The 19352-nt window shown below is 34.1% G+C and overlaps 1 protein-coding gene across 2 annotated transcripts; it reads left to right on the top strand.

Annotated features, from left to right (window-relative positions):
- Nucleotides 1-6804: 6804 nt before the first annotated feature.
- On the top strand, nucleotides 6805-12004 carry LOC104100492 (protein LONGIFOLIA 1). 2 transcript variants are annotated; one of them, XM_009607730.4, is made up of 5 exons: nucleotides 6805-7076; nucleotides 8715-8887; nucleotides 8980-10500; nucleotides 10600-10789; nucleotides 11153-12004. In XM_009607730.4, exons 2-5 carry the CDS (start codon nucleotides 8768-8770, stop codon nucleotides 11731-11733), a joined length of 2412 nt encoding a protein of 803 aa, XP_009606025.1. In that variant the 5' UTR covers nucleotides 6805-7076; nucleotides 8715-8767; the 3' UTR covers nucleotides 11734-12004. The 2 variants fall into 2 exon arrangements, with proteins under 2 accessions (XP_009606025.1, XP_009606024.1); XM_009607729.4 differs by having other exon boundaries at nucleotides 6806-7076; nucleotides 11144-12004.
- Nucleotides 12005-19352: the final 7348 nt, after the last annotated feature.

Genomic DNA, 19352 nt, shown 5'->3' with positions numbered 1-19352 from the left:
ATTTAATATTAAGGAATATTCTTCATTAAATACCATCTACTAACAAACATTCATTTTGTCCACGTTGATTACGCTCCCTTCGGGATCTATCCGACACCAACTGCAGTTGTTGTCTCCAGTCTCGGTTCTTACTCGACTCATCTTCCGTCCGTATCCAGTTTCACGTGTCACACAATTATTCGATCATTTAATAGAAATAAATTTTACCCTATACATATAGTCCCCTTGCTATCTGGTGACATATCTTTGTGTCACCGGAAAGTTGGTAAAGATTCCTTTCTTGGCGGAAAATTCTTTTGAAGCCCTCTGAACAGTCTATGAAGCTTGATAAGATACACGTCTCCTCGCACTTAATACCCAAAACACATGTTGCCCCACGATTCAATAATATTTTTGCCGGTTCTCCAGGTAATCATGGCCATAATTTCTGCCGTCTATATCTTTATTTATACTCATCATTTCACTTCTTTCACTTTCAAAGTACTCATAAGTTCATTACCTTATTTGCTCTTTAATTTTCTCCTGCTTTAGTCTCTTTTCAACTTCCTTTGCTCTTAACCCATAAACTCTTTATTATCATGTCTTCGCGTAAACACTACCACCATTATCAGCATGCGTCAAATCATTGGTTAAGCTCAAGGATGCACATTGTCTTAGGTACATGGCGCAATTATATTTACATGAATTTAACTTATAAATTTTCTCCTTACTTCCTTATTGGCACACCACTTTTGGCATATTCCGACCATCAGGAGCTGAATTTATCAAAAAAGGCATGAAGAGTTTCCCAGAAATCTAGTAGAGTATTAAGAAGCCAAGTCCATGAATCTCATCATCAAAATTATTTCTCATTCCATATTTATATGATCAAGAATAGGCTTGCTCTCCTTGTATTTAAAGTTCATCAATTGTTTTGGCAGGAACAACTTGTTATTCATAGTTTTTAAAGCATAAAGTATCTCCAACTTCTCCCACAAGGATCTAGCATGTCTCTCATTTACAATATGATTGCAAACATTATCTTCGACCTATTGTCTTATATATCCAAAAACTTGTTGGTGCTCGAAATTTCAATCTTCATCAAAGTCTTCGGTTTATGAGCTGCAAATACGGGTAAATATATTTTCTTCACAAATATTAATCTTTCATCTTGATTTTTTATATATTATAATTGCTCCAATTTAAACATATCATATTGCCTATATTTGCCGGATAAATAAGGCCCTACTACCATTGTTATGCCGAAAAGAGGCAAACCTTAGAATAGAGATAAAGAACACTAAATTTTAACTTCGAAATTCTTTCAAATCGAAGGTTTTCATGGGATCTCAAAGATCCAAAAAGCTCCACCTTACCTTTACTAATATTTTTCATCTTTAACACTCAAGAGTCAACAAAAGTATATGATGAACAAAAGTCTTTTCTTGGCATGACATGTGCGGTAGCTCTAGAATCTATTATCCAACTCGTCTCATGGGATACAAAATTGATGACATTTTTATCATAAGCAAAAAAAGGTCATCTCAACTCTCATTATTTTTAACTTTCTTTCTTCTCTAATGTCTTACTTCAACTTGTACTAGAATCTTCTGGTATGCCATTTCTTCCAACAATGATTGTAGTATTTGGATCTTGACTTGCTTCTACTTTTGCCTCTATTCTTCGGACTTCTTATTTTATCTCTCATCCGATCTTTTATAACTAAAACTTTTGCATGTGAGGATAAATCTTGAAATTTTCTCCTTACTTTCTCATTCAACACACCATTCTTGGCATATTTTATGGCCACCTTACTACCTGAAGCTAAATTTGTCAAAAGAACACGAAGAGTTTCTTAGGAATCTGGTAGAGTATTAAGAAGCCAAAGTCCTGTATCTCACTATCAAAATTATCTCCCTTTTCAGATGATGATCAATAACACCCTAGAAATTATTTTATATGATCAAGAATATGACTTCCCTCCTTGTATTTAAAGTTCATCAATTTAGTAGGAACAACTTGTTGTTTTCAGTTTTTAAAGCATAAAGTGTCTTCAACTTTCCCCACAAGAATCTAGCGTGTGTCTCATTTATAATATGGTAGCGAACATTGTCGTCAACCCATTGTCTTATATATCCACAAACTTGTTGATGCTCGAAATCTGAATCTTCATCATAAATAGTCTCCCGTTTATGAGTTGCAAAAAAGGACAAATGCATTTTCTTCACAAATAGAAAAAATCTCATCTTGCCTTCCCATGTTATAATTGCTCTCATTTAATATGCCATCTTGCACATATTTGCTTCCTTGGCCCTACCATCATTGTTATGTCGAAAAGAGGCAAATCAAAAATAGAGAGGATAAAAAGCACCAAATACTGAAAATTCCTTCGAATCGAAGGTAAAAATCACGAGATCATAGATATCTAAAAAGCACCATTATAATAATAACAAGGTTATAAAAGTTTTTTAAATTAGCTACACAATAAATGCCAAACACGAAATAACAATAACAACTAGAGCAAAAATAAATCTAACTTAACTTATAAGCGATTTATAATTCTTCATTGCACGAGTTAACTTTGGAATTGAACCTACTTAAGCTGTTAGGCAGGTCTGTGATGGACAGAGACAGCCTTTCCTCATTTTGAGCCAATGTCACTTGTAGTTGAGTTAAGTTAGGACAAGAAAAGAAGGCACGCACTCGGGAGCAATCTTCATCTCATGAATTAACTTTGAAGTTTAAAGTTAGACTGAAATTGTGATAATAATTGCAAATGTTTCTCATTGCTATTATGTGTGGCCAGAGCAAACTACAATTGTAATTTTCCTTCATGTATTTCACAAAAAAGAATTCTTGAAATGCACGAAAATTGTTAAGACCAAGATTACACCGTTATGATATAATTGCAGTAGCATGCATTTGTTGATTTGGCAAGCAAAGTTATGAGAAACCCATGTTAATCTAATCATTTTTTTGCTTAAAAAAGTAACTTTACCGTTACTTGGGACAATCAATACTCAATCTCAACGGAGACAAATATCAAGAAAATTCACAAAAATATTGCAAACATTTTCTTTATTTTATTTGTTTATTTAGAAACCTCAAAAAATTGTTGCAAGCTACGTAACTTATCAAGAGCAATACGTAGTAATATCGTAACCAAAAGGCACATTAAATTCGGGTTATTTCGTCAAAATCACGCAATCACTGGCAACTAGTTAACTAAGCTTTTGGAAAATCGATGGGCTTTAATTATTGAATCACTAAATTCATATTATAAGGAGTGTATTCTTTATAATAAGTATATTTTTCCATTAATCGTTAAAAAGGAACTATATTATATACATACGCACTAAATGTGCTAGCCATCTTAAGATAAAGCAAAACAGCAAACAAAAGACAGAATCCACTTTATTACGCACAGTTCTATTTGTTCTTAGATATTGGTCGTTCTTTTTCTAATTAATTTGCTTTTTTCTCAGATGTTGTTCAATAATCTTCTTTTGGAATACATCCCAGTGCAAAAAAAAATCAATAAATTATTTTCTTTATTTTAGAGTTTTCTAGGTTAGCGAATCAGTAATAATGATTCATCGTTCTGTTTTGAGAAATTCATTTAATAACAAAATTATGTAAAGTATAAAAAATACGAATATAGCAGAGAGGAAATTATATGTACTCTCTTTATATCTCTATTATTTTTTCCTGAAAAAAAAAAGATTGAGTTAAATAAAAATATAAATCTAAAAAAAGAAAGCACAGGAATATAAAAGTTCAACTACATGCAAAAGAAAGTGACCTATCTATAGTTTTTAGTATCTTTCATTTTAGGTGGGACAAATGGGGTCCATATGGATGCAAAGTTAATTTATAGATATTGACCATAATAGAAAATCCACTTATAGTTTTAAAAAAGCATAAATGATTATAGTGGATAGTCGGATGAATTCTAAACCATGATATCTTTTGTCATTTTTAATCCCACACAATAGTGACATTGGCAAGAAATATATAAGTTTATTTTAATAAAAATAATTTTTTTGGTTTATTCATTAGTAAAAGTAGCTCTTAAGGCTCGTTTGGTATTAGAGATAAGAAATAATTAATCTCGAGATAAAATCGTGATATAACTAATTTTGAGATAATAATTCTGGGATAATTTATTTTCAGAGATTATTTGGTAGGATATATTAGGAAAAATAATATATGTATTAGATTTGGTATTATTAATTCCTTGTTTGCTAGTATTTTTTAATTTATGTATAACTAATACTTGTATTAATTATACACCTTATTCGGTATTATTTTTATACATAACAAATTATGGCATAAACAATACCATGATCTTTAATACATGAATAAGCATGTATAACGACAGAACTGTATTTTCAAAACTTTTTTTTAATTCCTTTTCAACGTTTTTCAGAGGGTATGTCGGTAAACAAATAACTTTTTTAGCATTATGCAATGCATGTTATTTTTAATATATCAAACCAAACAGTCGATAAGAAATAATTTTAATATAATTAATCCTAATATTACTAATACACCTTATTTAGTATTTAGTATTCTTAATTATACACCCAACCAAATGACCCCTAAAGGTATAACAATAGTTTAAAAGCTTTATTTATACAGGTGCACTTGTTATTATTGTGTCCCAACTTCTGAACTCACATGTTATTTCACTTAATGTGTCATGCCATATTTCACTAGAGAAAAAAAGGGAAAATTTAAATGTTAACCTGAACAAAAAGATGTATTAACATTAAATATAAACGTCTTGTATAAGAAACAAATAAAAACTATAACCTGTGCCTTAGCTTGACTTTCTTTTAGTACAATAAATTTCTTTCTCCAACCCTCGTGATTCACATACAATCCTTTCTGTAAAAGAGCCATTAATATTATCAGTTCATATGTGATGCAATGTATATACTGCATATCTACAATATACTAACCAACTAATTCACTATTTTTATATACCCATGGGTATACATTTTTTTACACTATCATTATCACCTAAATAATAATTACATATAATTGTTCATAAAAAATAAAATAAGTTATCGATAATAAGTTAATAACATGCTAAAATATGCTGATAATTATAGTGTTAAAACTATTTATAGTGTTATATATATTAGGAATGAATACCTTTTTTTTTTCTCTTTTTCTTAAGGGTCCTCACTGCATCTGCTCTCGATTAGGTTGTTTTGATGCCACAATCACATGGTGCTGTATGCGAAAAGTTGGAAAACAAAAAGAAAAAGAATATTTATTCGAGAGAATGAAAGTGGATAGAATATAAAAGTTTGGTCCTGAACATATCTTTTCATTTACAAAGTGACAATATTTGTTTTTTTTTTTGTGCTTTATATATTTGATATTCGAAAAATACTAGTTCGATTAATTAGGATTCGTCAAAGACCTCGTGTCAAGAACGAAGAGAATTTTATTTATCCATCAATATTTTTTGGTAGTTGTGATTATATTTGTACCAAACCACTATTGAGTTTAATCGGATGAATATGATCTCTCCACCTTTATTTGCATATCTTAAAGTAGAACGCTACAAGGAATAGAAAACACTTTTCGCTTTAGTAAGTTCTCCGTGACATGCAAATTCAAATTAATCAAGATAGTAAATTTTGAATATCGACCTCGAGACTTCTAATTGTGGTGCATATATCGCATTTATTCAAAAACATTTATTCAAAAACATTTCATCGCATTGTAGTGAACGAATGTGATCTCTCCGTTCTTAACTAGATAAAGATCCCTGTATTGGTAAAAAATAAATGTTACACGTGAAATTATATGAGGATGACAGGGCAAGATACGTTGATCACTAAGAAGATGACAACTGGAGTGTCGCATTAAAAGATTCACAATTTACAACACGTACGAACAAATCACTCACGAGACGAAAGGGTACGGTTGCTCGAGCCTAAATTACTCAGTGAAGAGACACAGGCAGGATGAATCAAGACAGTAAAGAGAGAAGATTCATGAACCTCTAATTAATGTGGAAGAAGAATCAGAACCGTTACAGAATCTTCATGAACAGTTACGGTTACCAATTATAGAGTTTCATTAATATCATTAATGCTCATAATGATTCGGTCATAAAAGGGAAGAAACGTTATATTTGTAAATTCCTATATAAGGGAAGGGAATTTCACTTGTAAAGACAAATTGTGATGAACATTGGAATATAATTACTTTTTTGTGCTTTCTATTGATTACTTTGTTATTTCTAACTCTAATTTTCTTTCTTATTTTTGAGAGAATATTGAATTTCTTAATTATCAGTAACCCGAGTACTTCTAAGAATAGGCTTTGACTGAGAATCTAATTCTTTGGTTAAACAATCCTAAATTCAAGTCTTGAATTCCTGACAAAACTTTAGTGGGTTGACATGACAAGTACTTACTCCGCTCACTTTTACTTGTCATATTTCGCTTTTCGAGAATCAAACTACAGTTAAATCTTAAATAATCAGATTAGTGAATTAGAAACTCATATTCATATAGAAAAAAAGTAGACTACTTGTTTTTTTGGCATCTGTTGTTTCATTTTACTTCTTTCTTTCTTTCTTTCTTTCTTCCTTCTACATTTTACTTCTTTCTTTCTTTCTTCTATAATTTAATATAATTAATTCTTAATTGCCCTTTTGACGGTCTAAGTTCTTGAAAGTTGGCAAACACAAAACAATGATCCCCCGCCTCCCCCGAAACACCCCCACTCCCACACCACCCCACCCCCACCTGGCTTTCTGAGCTGATTTCTAACCAATATATCACTCACTCCCCCACACACTCTTCTCTAATCTCTCTCCCCCCCCACTCACCCGGCTCCTCTCTCGCCCCTTTACTCCTTGTTTCTTCTTCAATGGTTCGGTGGAAATAAAATTGGAACTTCCATAGCTAAACTCACATTTGCCAAAATAACCTTTTCCTTAGCAAGAAAATAGCCAAATTTATATAATCATTATAACCATGAATGGCCACTTTCTTTTCTTGAATAGTCTAGTGTCTTTACACAGCAGTTTCAGCTTCAGATCTGTATAACTCTTTGTGTTCAAGCTCCAGGCATGATTTTCTTACTCTTTTCCCAATTGGGCTCCTTTCTTTTTCGACATTAATCTCCATTTTGTGATTGAATTGGTCAAAAGTTCACAAGAAAATTAGCTAAAATTTTGTGTAAAGGTGTGATTTTTACCTCATTGGGTTTGTTTAAATGTGTGTTCTTTTGTTGATTTCTTCTTCTTTTCACTATTGGGTTCCTCTTTTTTTTCCAGCATTAATCTCCATATTGTGAATGAATTAGTTAAAAAAAATTTATTACAATAAAATGAGCAAAAAATTGTGCTAAAGGTATGATTTTTACCTCATTGGGTTTGTTTAAATGTGTGATTTTCATTGACCTTTTTTTTCTTGAGTGATTTAGGCATGATTTTCTTCTTCTACATTTTTTAGCATTCATCTCCATTTTGTGATTGGATTTGTGAAAAAAATGCACAATACAATGTGGAGAAATTTCTGTAAAGGTGTGATTTTTAACTCATTGGGTTTCTATAAATGTGTGTTTTTTGATTACCGTTACTTCCTTGAATGAGTTTCCAAATTGAAGGAGACACAAAACCAATTAAAGGATCTCTTTTCTTTTTCCTTTTTAAGAAATGTGAGAGTGTGTACATTGCTTCTATTGAATGGCATTGTGCATTTATAAAATCTTGAAAATGAAAATGTTCTTGAAGTTGAGAAATCGTAGGAGTTTTTTTTTAATCAAGTGTTTGCTAGAGTTTTGGTTCTTGTTATCATTTAGAAGTGCAAACACAAATCTGGAAAGCTAATTGGTTTGACTTTTTCTTTTTTGGTTTTTCACTAAATTGCAGATCCCATTAAGTTTTAGCTGCATTTGCTACTTTCTTTTGAATCTGGTGTGTGTGTGTGTGTGTGTGTGTGTGTGTGTGTGTGTGTGTGTGTGTGTGTGTGTGTATATATATGTATATATATAGTGCACCAAGTTGAACGGAATGACTGTTCATACTCGGATAGTTGAATGGGTAATATTTCCTAAGGGGAGCTAGAGCGTCCGAGGAGTAGTAGCTTGGGTTCGAACCTGGTATTTGTCTTTAAAAATCATTAAATATGTATAGATTATTAATTTAGAACCAAGTAACTTAAAACGATTAGTATCCCGAACCCATAAATTTGAAATTCTGGCTCCGCCTCTAATATCCTATAAGAAGAATCTAAAGAAAAATGCTCTTCTTCTCTTTGCTCTTTATTCTGATTCTTGAGCAGTATTAAGATAAATAGAGTTCAATGCCATTGCATTTACTTTCTCATTTCCATGATGTTATTTTTTCTATGGTTTCTATTGGTGATACTGATATCGTCTCTTTTCGTCTTCTTGAGTCGAGGGTCTTTCGGAAACAGCCTCTCTACTCCCTCTCGGGTAGGGTTAGGTCTGCGTACACACTACCCTTCCCAGACCCCGCTAGTGGGATTTCACCGGGTCGTTGTTGTTGTTTGCCATTGTAGTGAAAAAAAAGAGACCATCTTGATTTTTTTTTTCTTCAGTCCTATGATCTATGGGCTAACTCAAATTACATAGAGGTGTCTCCTTCATCTTAATGGAGGCAGTTCTGCAGTTCTCATAATAATTGGTTATTTAAGTGACGCTGTTTCTCTGTAAATGGACTAACCATTAATATTCAACAGGAGCTATTATAAATAAAGTAGTAGATCCAACGCTTTTTGCTGGTGTGTGCAACATGGACGGTGTGGATGATAGGAGAATGGGTTGTATGGCTGGATTTCTTCAGATCTTTGACCGCAATCACATTTTAGCTGGGAAGAGACTTTATGCCACCAAACGCTTGCCACATTTCGCGGTAGAAGTTTCTTAGATTATTCATTTTTGTGTTTGGATGTCGGCATTGCTTATAATGGTGGATGACTTGAGAGTGCTTCTTTGAATTTTCAGGTTGTTGATGATGCGTCAGAGCCCGATGATAAGTTTGTCGCATCACCGGCAGTTTCAAAGGAGCTAGGGAAACCACAGCTTGCAAGACCTGGAGAAACACCAAGTCCAGACCGATCCAAGCAGCCACCAGCAGAGGTCAGCCCTGTCGAGCCAGCTGTTTCTGTCCTGGTAGAGACACCGCCAAAATCACCACTCCCTCTTCCTATATTTGAAGTGAAAGATGGGACGAGGTCTTCGTGGAAGTTTTGCAAAGAAGCTCCGAGGCTCTCACTGGACAGCAGAGCTGTTATTGATGCTAAAGGAAGTCTTCGGCCGAGGGAGCTACGAACAAAGTCTTCAACTCTATCAGCAAACAGAGGTGAGAACACAGAGGACGGAGCTGATGGTGACGACAATCAGCGTCCTTGCCCGAGTGTCATTGCTCGGCTAATGGGACTTGAACCATTACCCCACTCAAGCCCAGAAGCTCTGCCGCAAGCAGAGCTGCGAAGATCTGCATCAGAATCCAGAGTCTCAAGAGACTTGTTTAATGGTCGTTTTGTGGACAGAAACCATGTGGATTTGAAAGAGCTAAACCATCCTCGATCTAACATATCAAACAATGCAATGAAAGACAATGCAGCGAATGAACGTAGAAGCTCAATGTCAAATGCCAGACCCATGGACCGGATGGGATATCCTCTGAAGAACGAGAAGATTGAAAGACCAAAGGCTTCGAACAGACGTTTAAATTCATCACCGTGGAAGTCACCTCAACACAGAAAGTGTTTCTTTGATACAGCAGACATTTTTCCAGAGCCAAAGCAAACAGTCTCACTCTATTGTGAGATAGACAAGAGATTGAAGATGAGAGGAATTGATGAGCCTTCTAAAGATCTTGAGACCTTGAAGCAAATCCTTGAGGCTTTGCAACTCAAAGGGCTCCTACATACCAAAAGACCATCGGAGCAGATTGGCCACCGGAATTTTGTATACGACCCAACTTACTCATCTGATGAGTCCCCAATAGTCCTCATGAGGCCTTCAAGATCAGTTTCACCAAGCCAGAGAAGAATGGCAAATGTTACACCCCCATCAAATATGAGAAGCCGAAATGTCATTGGTCGGAGACCTAATCTCTCCAGTGAAAGTCTTCCATCGGTGAGCCCATATCGGGAACGACCTGCTTCTGAACGAAATGCTCGGAGTCCACTAAGAGCTAGAGATTCCGGCTCGCCAACCCAAAGAGAAAACAGTGTGAGGCTTTCCAACTCTGTGGCCAAACCAAAGAACTTGAATGTTGAGACTCGTAGAAGAGCAGGAGAGCCAATTGAGAATCGAAGAGGTTCTCCAGTACAATCACCAAAGCTTAGCTCGAGGAGAGGCAGTTTGGAGCAAAATGTCACAAAGGGATCACCTAGAAACAAGAGAGAAATGGCAGAGATTAAGCAGAAAGAGAAGATCACAACCTTTGTTACAGAGGACGAGTCATCGTCCATTTCTGAAAGCACTGTTAGCTCATCTTTACAAACTGATGCGGAGGTATAGTAACAAATTAAGTAACTGAATTAATCTTAAGAGAAAATACAGTAATCACTAAGGACTTGATTCTAATTGTTGTTTTTTGAAATGGCATTATAGAGATCTAATTTGGAGGATTACAATGAAGGAAGGAGCCTTTTGGAAAGGTGCGATAAGCTGCTTAATAGCATAGCAGAGATGAATGCCCCTGAATCACAACCGAGTCCGGTGTCAGTTCTTGACTCGTCGTTCTACAGGGACGACTCACCTTCCCCTTCTCCTATCATGAAAAGGAACATCGATTTCAAAGGTAAACAGTTATGGTTTCTTCAAATCTTGTTTTACATAACATAACCCTGATCCCTCTGGTTCTTGTCTTCTAATCAGTCATCTGGTTATTCATTTTAAATCTTTCCTCAAATACATTTTTACATTAGTTTAAACTTGTATTTCCACAAAAGAGCATTAATGAGGAAATTACCAAGTTGATAAAAGTAACACGCATTACCATAATATTGAGGTTAAGAATGGTTAGGATGCCTTCTCTGCATATGGAAGGTATTTATTGAGCACTACTGGTGATTCATAGGAAGTTAAATATATTAGACAAGCTTGCCATATTTCTTCTTGGGTTATTGCTAATGTTACTTAAAAACTAAATCAGATGTTTCAGGGGAATCGGAGGAAGAAATATGGATCTCGGCACTTTCACCTGTCCGATCAAAGTATGAAGATTCAACGGATGACTCTCTTCTTAGTTACATTTCAGACATCCTTAGAGCTTCCCAATATCTGCCTGAGGAATCTGATATATTTTTATTATTGGAGAAGCAGCAATATCTCAAAGGAAAGGACACTTCCAAAGTCTCCATACTCGAAAGAAAGCTGATCTTTGACACTATCACTGAAATTCTTGATAGAAACAGGCAACTCCCCCCTTGGAAAGCATTCTCCTGGTCAGGTTCATCTATCGCAAAGCCATCAGTGGAGAATGTTTGGACTGAGTTCCAAAAAATCCAAGAACGTGAAAGTGGTAACAACTTGGTCGAGATCATTTGTGAAGTTCTCAAGAAAGACCTGGCTCAAGACACAGTCAATGGTTGGGGAGACTGTCTGGTGGAGGTGTCCGAGGCGGTCTTGGACATGGAAAGGCAGATATTCAAGGATTTAATAGTCGAAACGATCCAAGACCTTGCTGAGTTCGGCTGCAAAACGACCCTCTTAACAGCCCTGTGTAGGAAGTTAGTTTTCTAAGCCAGTAAACAAAAGTTGGCAGGATAACTACATTGAGAAGGCTCCTTATTGCTTGCTTTTTCCTTTCTTTTAAATTTGTTTTTCCACGTTTTAGGTTTTGGTTCCTATTGATTCTTGACTACCTAGGTAATTACTAAGCTGTTGTAATGGAATGGTCACTTTCCAAGATGTAAAAATGGGGAAAGTGTTGTTAGAGACTGGACTGGAGTTTGGAGATCTTTCTTTCTTTCTTTCTTTCTGTGAAATGCATAAGTTTGAGCTAGTTGGCAGATTTTTTTGCTTATCATGTGACTGAATTACTGAAGTAAATTAAATTTTGACCCTTTGGGGAAAGTGGTGCATATTTGGTGATTTTACTAATGTTTAAGGGTTGATAACATGATTTTGTGTTGAGTTGTCATCATTTTCTGATTTCCTTTTTTGATTGGCTGGCAAAAAACACTTGCACCCTAGCAACTTTAGAAAAGCAAAAAGGGTTGTTTAGTGTATCTCTATACCTTGAAAAACAGTAGTACTTCAATTCCTCTACTTTGGGGATGAAAAAACATTTGTTGAACTATGCTACAATGTCTGTCCATTTTTTACCCCCAAAGGTCACAATACTTTTTATTTTGGTTGCTCATTTGGTGTTCGTTACCCGTATTGGAGCGCGAGTGGTCCCTAACAAAGACGATTTCATACTCAGGTCTCAAATTCGAGACTTTTGGTTTAGTATGAAGTGAAAATCAAAATTAATGGTCACATAACTAAAATAATAATATTTGTAATGGACTACAAAATCAAAAAATTCAGGTAAAATGAAGAGGGGTTGGAGCACTGAATAAATATGATGAGGTTAGAGCTATTTCCCTCATTTAATAAGGAAATAAAAGAGAAGGTGAAATGAAAATCAAAACAATCAAAAGTTGGATACTGTTCCATCTAAGTTTTTTAATATGTCAGAGTTGGATGGAAAGGGAGAAGGACATAGTTTTTACTTTTTCTCCAACTATGCCAATTGCCAAGTAGTTGGAACTTGGAAGTAAACATAATGCAAGTCTTAAGTATGAGGTATTTGACACCTTTAAAGCAAGTCATATCAAGTAAAAGCATTTATATGAAAAATAAATCAATCTTTAAAAGATAATTTAATTGTAATAACTCATATACTACATTATAGGTAGAAATAATAAGTCTATATTATTTCTCTTGTGGGATTTTACTGGATCGTCGTCGTCGTCGTTGTTGTAATCACTAGACTATGTCTAAACTACAATCTACCTCTCTTTAATTATTCCCGAATTGTTATCCCACCCTCCCATAGAGATAAAAAGAACACTATAATTTCGAGATAACTAATCTCTCGCGCTTTTATCCCAATTAAATATGAAAGAAATCCATCTCAAATTTTATTCCGAAATTAATTATTCCTTATTTTTCGTACCAAACGAGCCTAAAAGTCCAAAAAACAATCTTGTTACTAAATTTTGTCTACTGAAATTGAATGATCTTTGTAAAACGTTTTTACAGGTGCTTGCGTAGAGGCTCTGAAACTTATGAGGTCAGTAATAATAATAGGAGTGTACATTTTTTAATATAATTTAAAACTTCTGATCCTCCAATCTTTTCCCATGATAATTCTGTCAGATTCCAAATGTACAGTTTTGACCACAACAGTGCTTCTAACTTTGTGGAATCTACCAATTTAGGAATCTCCTTTTTCAATTTTAAGGAAATTTCACTTCACTTTTTTTCTGCTAAAGTAGAAACCCCATGTTCCTCCTTTATCCTTCCTCAATCCCTAGCACCTCTAAAACCAGAAGGTAAGCAAGGGCTGGGGTTTATTATGTTAAAAAATTAATCCACACTCAGCATTTACATCAAATTATTTTGTTATATCATACTAGAGTGAAAATTAAGGTAAACATGCATAAATATTAATTATGATTAAGTAATAAAATTGCTGTTGTAGACGCATGCCGGCCACTTATTCATTAATTTTTCTAGAAATGTAATGTTTCATTTATTCATTAGGTCCTTTTGTTTTAAATTGACAAAAAATATTTTAATTTAGAGAACGGAACGAGTGAATTAGCCACTGATACTTGTATCAAGATATGCTGCAAGCTTCACACCTTCATGGGGTGTGACCCTTTTAGGATCATGCGCGAATACAAGATGCTTTATGCATCGGACTACCTTTTTTAATTTAAAGAACGTAACAAGTGAATTTAGACTTGCATATAATTGAGACGTAATTATTGCAGTAACAGAACAAGCAAAGACAATTGCAAGTTTTTGCACAATAAAAAGAAATGGAACTACTAAACCCTATATAGAAGTAAACTTTAACCAAAAAAGTGTAAGTGAAAAAGAAATGAAAGTTGAAAGAGTTAGCATGTGATGAATTACATTACAAAATCTTTAGGGTGTGAGGGAAATAGTTGGAATGAGGTAACTGGGAGTACTATTTTGGATTCAACTGCCATATAACTCATAGATTTTGAACCTCACATGGCGACTCACAGGTCTCATTTTCTGGATGTATAAAGTTGTTTAGGAAATTTTAAAAAAAAAAGAAAACTTGTTCCAATTCTATTTTAAGGAGCGGAGCTAGCATAGGACTTACGGGTTATACCGAACTTAGAAACTTTGGTCTAAACCAAATATTTGTTTTAAAAGGATTATTAAATATGTTTAAATTATTAATTTAGAACCCAATAACATAAACGAACTAGAATCCTAAATCCACAAGCTTCAAACTCTGGCTCCGCCTCTGTCTATTTTTCTTGTTTTGTTTATAATAATTGATCTACCTTACAACTTGTTTGGATGGTTGTTATGTAGTATTTCATAATGTATGATATAGTTTTGTATTGTATTGAATAGTACTTTATCGTTTTGATGTATACAATGTTTGGATAAATTGTATTGTTTGCTGTCGTTTCATGATGTCATGTTCCAACAATATAAAGAATAAACTTGCAATATTATAAAGAAAAGTATGGTACGGGGTAATATTTATCATATTAAAAAGGTAGGACAAAGGATAAAATAAGATTATTTAATAATAATAAAGGCAAAATGAGAGAAAAATTTAAGGTAACGACGCGACCACACCAAATCGATCGTTCCATAAAATGACACTTTTCGTCGTTACGTAACGGCAAATTTAACGATACAATACAATAAAATTTAAGTAACAATCAAAACACATATTATATTTAAATTAACAATACGATACAATACAACAGGTAACACCCATCCAAACATGCTGCTAGTTGTTCCTGACTCTCACACATTTATTTGGCGTTTGGGTACAAGAGAAATCAATAAAATGCAAGAATATCACGCCAAGAATTCGGATTTATGATCAAAAATAATTTTTGAATCTCCTTTACATTACATTAAATTTTTTCTTATGTAAAGGGCATTTAAAAGCTTATATGTATATATTTAAAAAAAAAAAATTGCTAAAGATATTCAATTAAACCCATTTAACTTGGCTCCTCCCAACAATATAATGTTTTTACTACCCCAAACCCAATTAAATATTGCAACCTTGTCTTTTAATCCAGGCTTCCAAATTCTTTTTTTTTTTTCGTTAGGCTTCTAAATTCTAACCTAAACCAAAAAAAGCTGGATTACTTTTCTTATGATCACGTATTGGGATCCAAGAGACTCAGAGGCGGATGTAGCGTATAAGCTACGGGTTCAACTGAACCCATAACTTTCGACGCGGAGTAAAAATTTGTATGTAAGAATTCATTAAAATTACAAAAATAGTAGATATGAACCCATAACTTTAAAAATATAATGGGTTCAATGTTAAAAATCTTAAAATTGAACCCATAGGATTTAAATCCTGAATCCGCCTATTAAAGTGAAAAAAGAGTTAAAAGCTCTTTCTACTTTTCAGTAACAGTACTCAGGGATCCTTTTTTCGTTTATGGGTTAATCTTTAATAAAGCAAAAAAAACTTGAACTATTTGTCAGGAAATTCATTATTTAACACAGCAAGTTTCTTTATTATACACCAAAAAGTAAAAAGTTGAACAAATTATTTGTCAGGAAATTCATTGCTTAACATAACCCTCACAACCTGATACCAATTTATTTCGTAAAAATCCATAAAGGAGCTTAAAATTTCTTAGTTAATCTACCTTCAGAAAAATAAAAATACGGGAAAAAAATAATGAAATGATGCATCATACATATACCGGAGAATTTTACTGGTAATTTACTTATTTTCCTAGCTAACAAGTTGATAATAACCGTAAACGATCTAAGAGCCCGTTTGGACATAATTTCGCTTTTTTTTTTTTAAATCAATGTTTGGCCATAAATTTTCAAGTTTTCACATGAAAATAGATTTTGAAATTTTTCGAAAATTTAAAAAACTCCAAAAAGTTATTTTTTCAAAATTTCCATTCTAATCATTCACAAAACTTCAAAAACAACCCAAAATTATATTCATGTCCAAACACAACTCTAGTTTTCAAATACCATTTTTACTTGAAAATTTTTTTTACCTTTTTCCGGAATTTTACAATTCTTATGTCCAAACGCCCACTAAGTTATGTAAAAAACTTTTAAACTATCAATATAATTTAATCAATTTTTTAGGCATCTGCTACTCAAAAACACCAGCCTCCAACTAATTTAGATTCGCGTCGGATAGGCTACTGTGAGAGAGAAATCATTCTCTATCAAGAGGTTTTTATTATCAACACATCAACTCAAAACTTCTAATTAAAGAGGGTGAATCTCAAATCATCCCACCACACCTCTCGACTATAACATTACAAGCTTCCATAGTGGAGAAAGAAAGAGCAGTCCGGTGTACTAAGCTCCCGTTATGCACGGGGGCCGGGCAGGGACGGATTCAGTTCAATAGCTACGGGTTCCCATGAACCCAATAACTTTTGTCTAGAACCTGTATTTGTATTGAAAAATTCATTAAACGTATAAAAATATTTAGCTTGGAACCCAGTCCGTTAATCCAGTTAGTATTGTATATTAGCTTGAAATTTTTGTAAAAACCCATAAACCTAAAATCCTGGATCTATCTCTGGGTTCAGGTAAGGGTCGAACCACAAGAGTCTATTGTACGTAGTTTTACCCTATATTTCTGCAAGAGCTGTTTTCACGGTTTGAACCCCTAACTTCCTGATCACATGACAACAACTTTATCACTTACGACAAGGCTCCCTTCAACAAGCTTTACATAATTCCTGCCACAAAAGGTGAGAAGAACTGGGCTTCTTTTAGCGCCCATTACTGTCCTTTTCCATGTGACATAAGGCTCTTTTACTCCTGCTCACTGTTCTGGGCTCTCTGGCCCACCTAACTAAATAAATAGGCCCACATATCAATTGTAATGCTCCCTTTCTTGGTCCCACTGAAAAGATAGAACAGAAATACAATAAGGAAAGGGGTTTGAGAAAAAAATTAAATATTTCCAACATGAAAACATATACTCCTAATGTGATATTCAAGCGTAATACTTCTCAAATAAATATTGCTATGGTCGTTTAAGTCATCCACCATCAAAATTTGAGTTTTCTATTTTGAATTTTTCTTTCATGGAATATGGATTCCTCCCTATGACTTATAGGCAGGAGAAAGTAATTTGGGGATCCATTTTCCATTAGGTAGATTGACCCTTTATGCGCAGACGAATTCAGAATTTCAAATCAGTAGGTCTAGGGAGTTCAAATAGACATCGAATAACCGGATTCCAATCCTATACGGTGCATATTTCCAGGAAACAACCTCTTTACCTTCACAAGATAATGCAAAATTTCAATATATACACCCTCTATATTTACTGTGTGCCCACCGCTTATTGTCGATCATACTGACTCAAAAAGCACGCGCAAGCCACCATAATTGTCAAGATGTCAATTTAGCAATCAAAAGATGTACCTTGAATACCCTACATATGTACAAAATCTCTAATATATGGGGAAAAAAACACTAGAAGGAAACAGAACCAAAAACTAGAGGGTCCAATGCCATCCCAAAAGGGCACAAAATTTATCTATAGTCTGCACTAATGAATGGAGATGAAGAGGTACTCTGCCATGGCACATGCCAATTTTTAATTTACATTCTGAACAATTTTCTTATTCATCTTAAGCATTCCATGAACATTATAAGCAGAAATCATTGACAGAGTTCTATCAAATCTTGTCTTTGTATGGATATTAGCTATCCACATTCCACCCTGAAAATAGTCCTTTAATTTGGGACCTCAGCGCAAAGGGAAAATTTATTATAGGACCAGACACTTGTTGGCCAGAGCTTGGGTATAACTATGAAGACTTTGTTTGCTACCCACCAGCATAAAGGAAATAAAGAGAAAATGACTGAAAAGGATAGTTTCCCCCCACCATCGGAATTTAAGATTATAACTGCTTCCACTACTATATTTAATTTTTTGACAGTTGATACGAATTTAGTACACACACACCCTTTTAAGGATCATTCAATTATCAACGAAAAAAAGTTGAGCTTAAATGAAGCACTGAGAATTCATATAGCCGACCCCAACTTTTAAGGATTAATTTCGTCAATGTTAATGGATAAAGTTAACAGAAATGAGGTGTTTGGTTATATTTTGTCAAACTAAATCACCTACAGTATGCGATTAAGAAGCTTTAAATAAAGATAAAATGTCACTGTACAAGAAAAAAAAGAGGATCCAGAAATCAGAAGTTGAATAAGTAACAAAACAACAACAACTACGCCTTAATCCCAGGCAAGTTGGGGTCGCGAGAAGTTCAATAAGTAACAAAAACAACAACTATGCCTTAATCCCAAACAAGTTGGGGTCGGCGAGAAGTTGAATAAGTAATGGAGAATTTTTATTTGCTACGATAAAGACATCTTTATGGAGTTAAGGTATTTAAAGTCACATTGAATTCCCAACAGTTTCCAATAAAGATGTTAGCCTTAAGATATACTGTTTACCCTATAGACCCAGCCTACTAGACCAATTTATTCAACTACCACAAGCTGAGAAAAATTACCTCCACATTGTGTACATATCATGTGAGATCTTAAAAGGGGTTAATCAAAAAATTCAGATTTACCACCCCATTTCCTTCAGTTTGATTTGCAAAATAGCTGATATTTTCAATAAAAAGATGTACGTCTGACAAGCATGCACCCATTTTTGTCACAAAAAACAATGTAGTGGTGCACCGTATTTGCTGATTTAAGTTCCTATATCACCCTCTAATTCCAAGCTAAGTTGAGCATTAAGGTCAAACTTTTAAGACGAAACATTAAGGAAAATACCTGATATTAACTCAACACAACATTAGGACACAGTAATATCTCATCATGCTTATAACTAGTTTCTAATCATATATATACTTATACCTACTATCGTTCTTTTTTACTTAACATGTTCAAGTCAGCCGTGTGTAGATTCCGCAAGATATTGAAAGAATAAAGTTAGAAGATTATCTTTAGCAGAGAACCATTTCCCTGCTCCTATAAAATGCCCCTTTCTCTGGCGAAAGGGAATAGGAGGAGGTTGTGACTTGTGACAATGGAATAAGATGAGGGTGATAGGCAAAATGTCAACCTTCACTGTCTATATGAATATGAAGAACTACCTATGAGCAGTG

The sequence above is a fragment of the Nicotiana tomentosiformis genome, chromosome 11, assembly GCF_000390325.3.
Source record: "Nicotiana tomentosiformis chromosome 11, ASM39032v3, whole genome shotgun sequence".
In the NCBI taxonomy this organism is placed as follows: Eukaryota; Viridiplantae; Streptophyta; class Magnoliopsida; order Solanales; family Solanaceae; genus Nicotiana; species Nicotiana tomentosiformis.
This window is presented reverse-complemented; position numbering and strand designations above follow the sequence as displayed.

Excerpts from the sequence above, each read along its gene's own strand:
- LOC104100492 (XM_009607729.4), top strand. The coding sequence starts at position 8,768 with ATGGACGGTGTGGATGATAGGAGAATGGGTTGTATGGCTGGATTTCTT. Across the intron at positions 8,888-8,979 it reads AACGCTTGCCACATTTCGCG|GTTGTTGATGATGCGTCAGA; the intron begins GTAGAAGTTTCT and ends TTGAATTTTCAG. Across the intron at positions 10,501-10,599 it reads CTTTACAAACTGATGCGGAG|AGATCTAATTTGGAGGATTA; the intron begins GTATAGTAACAA and ends ATGGCATTATAG.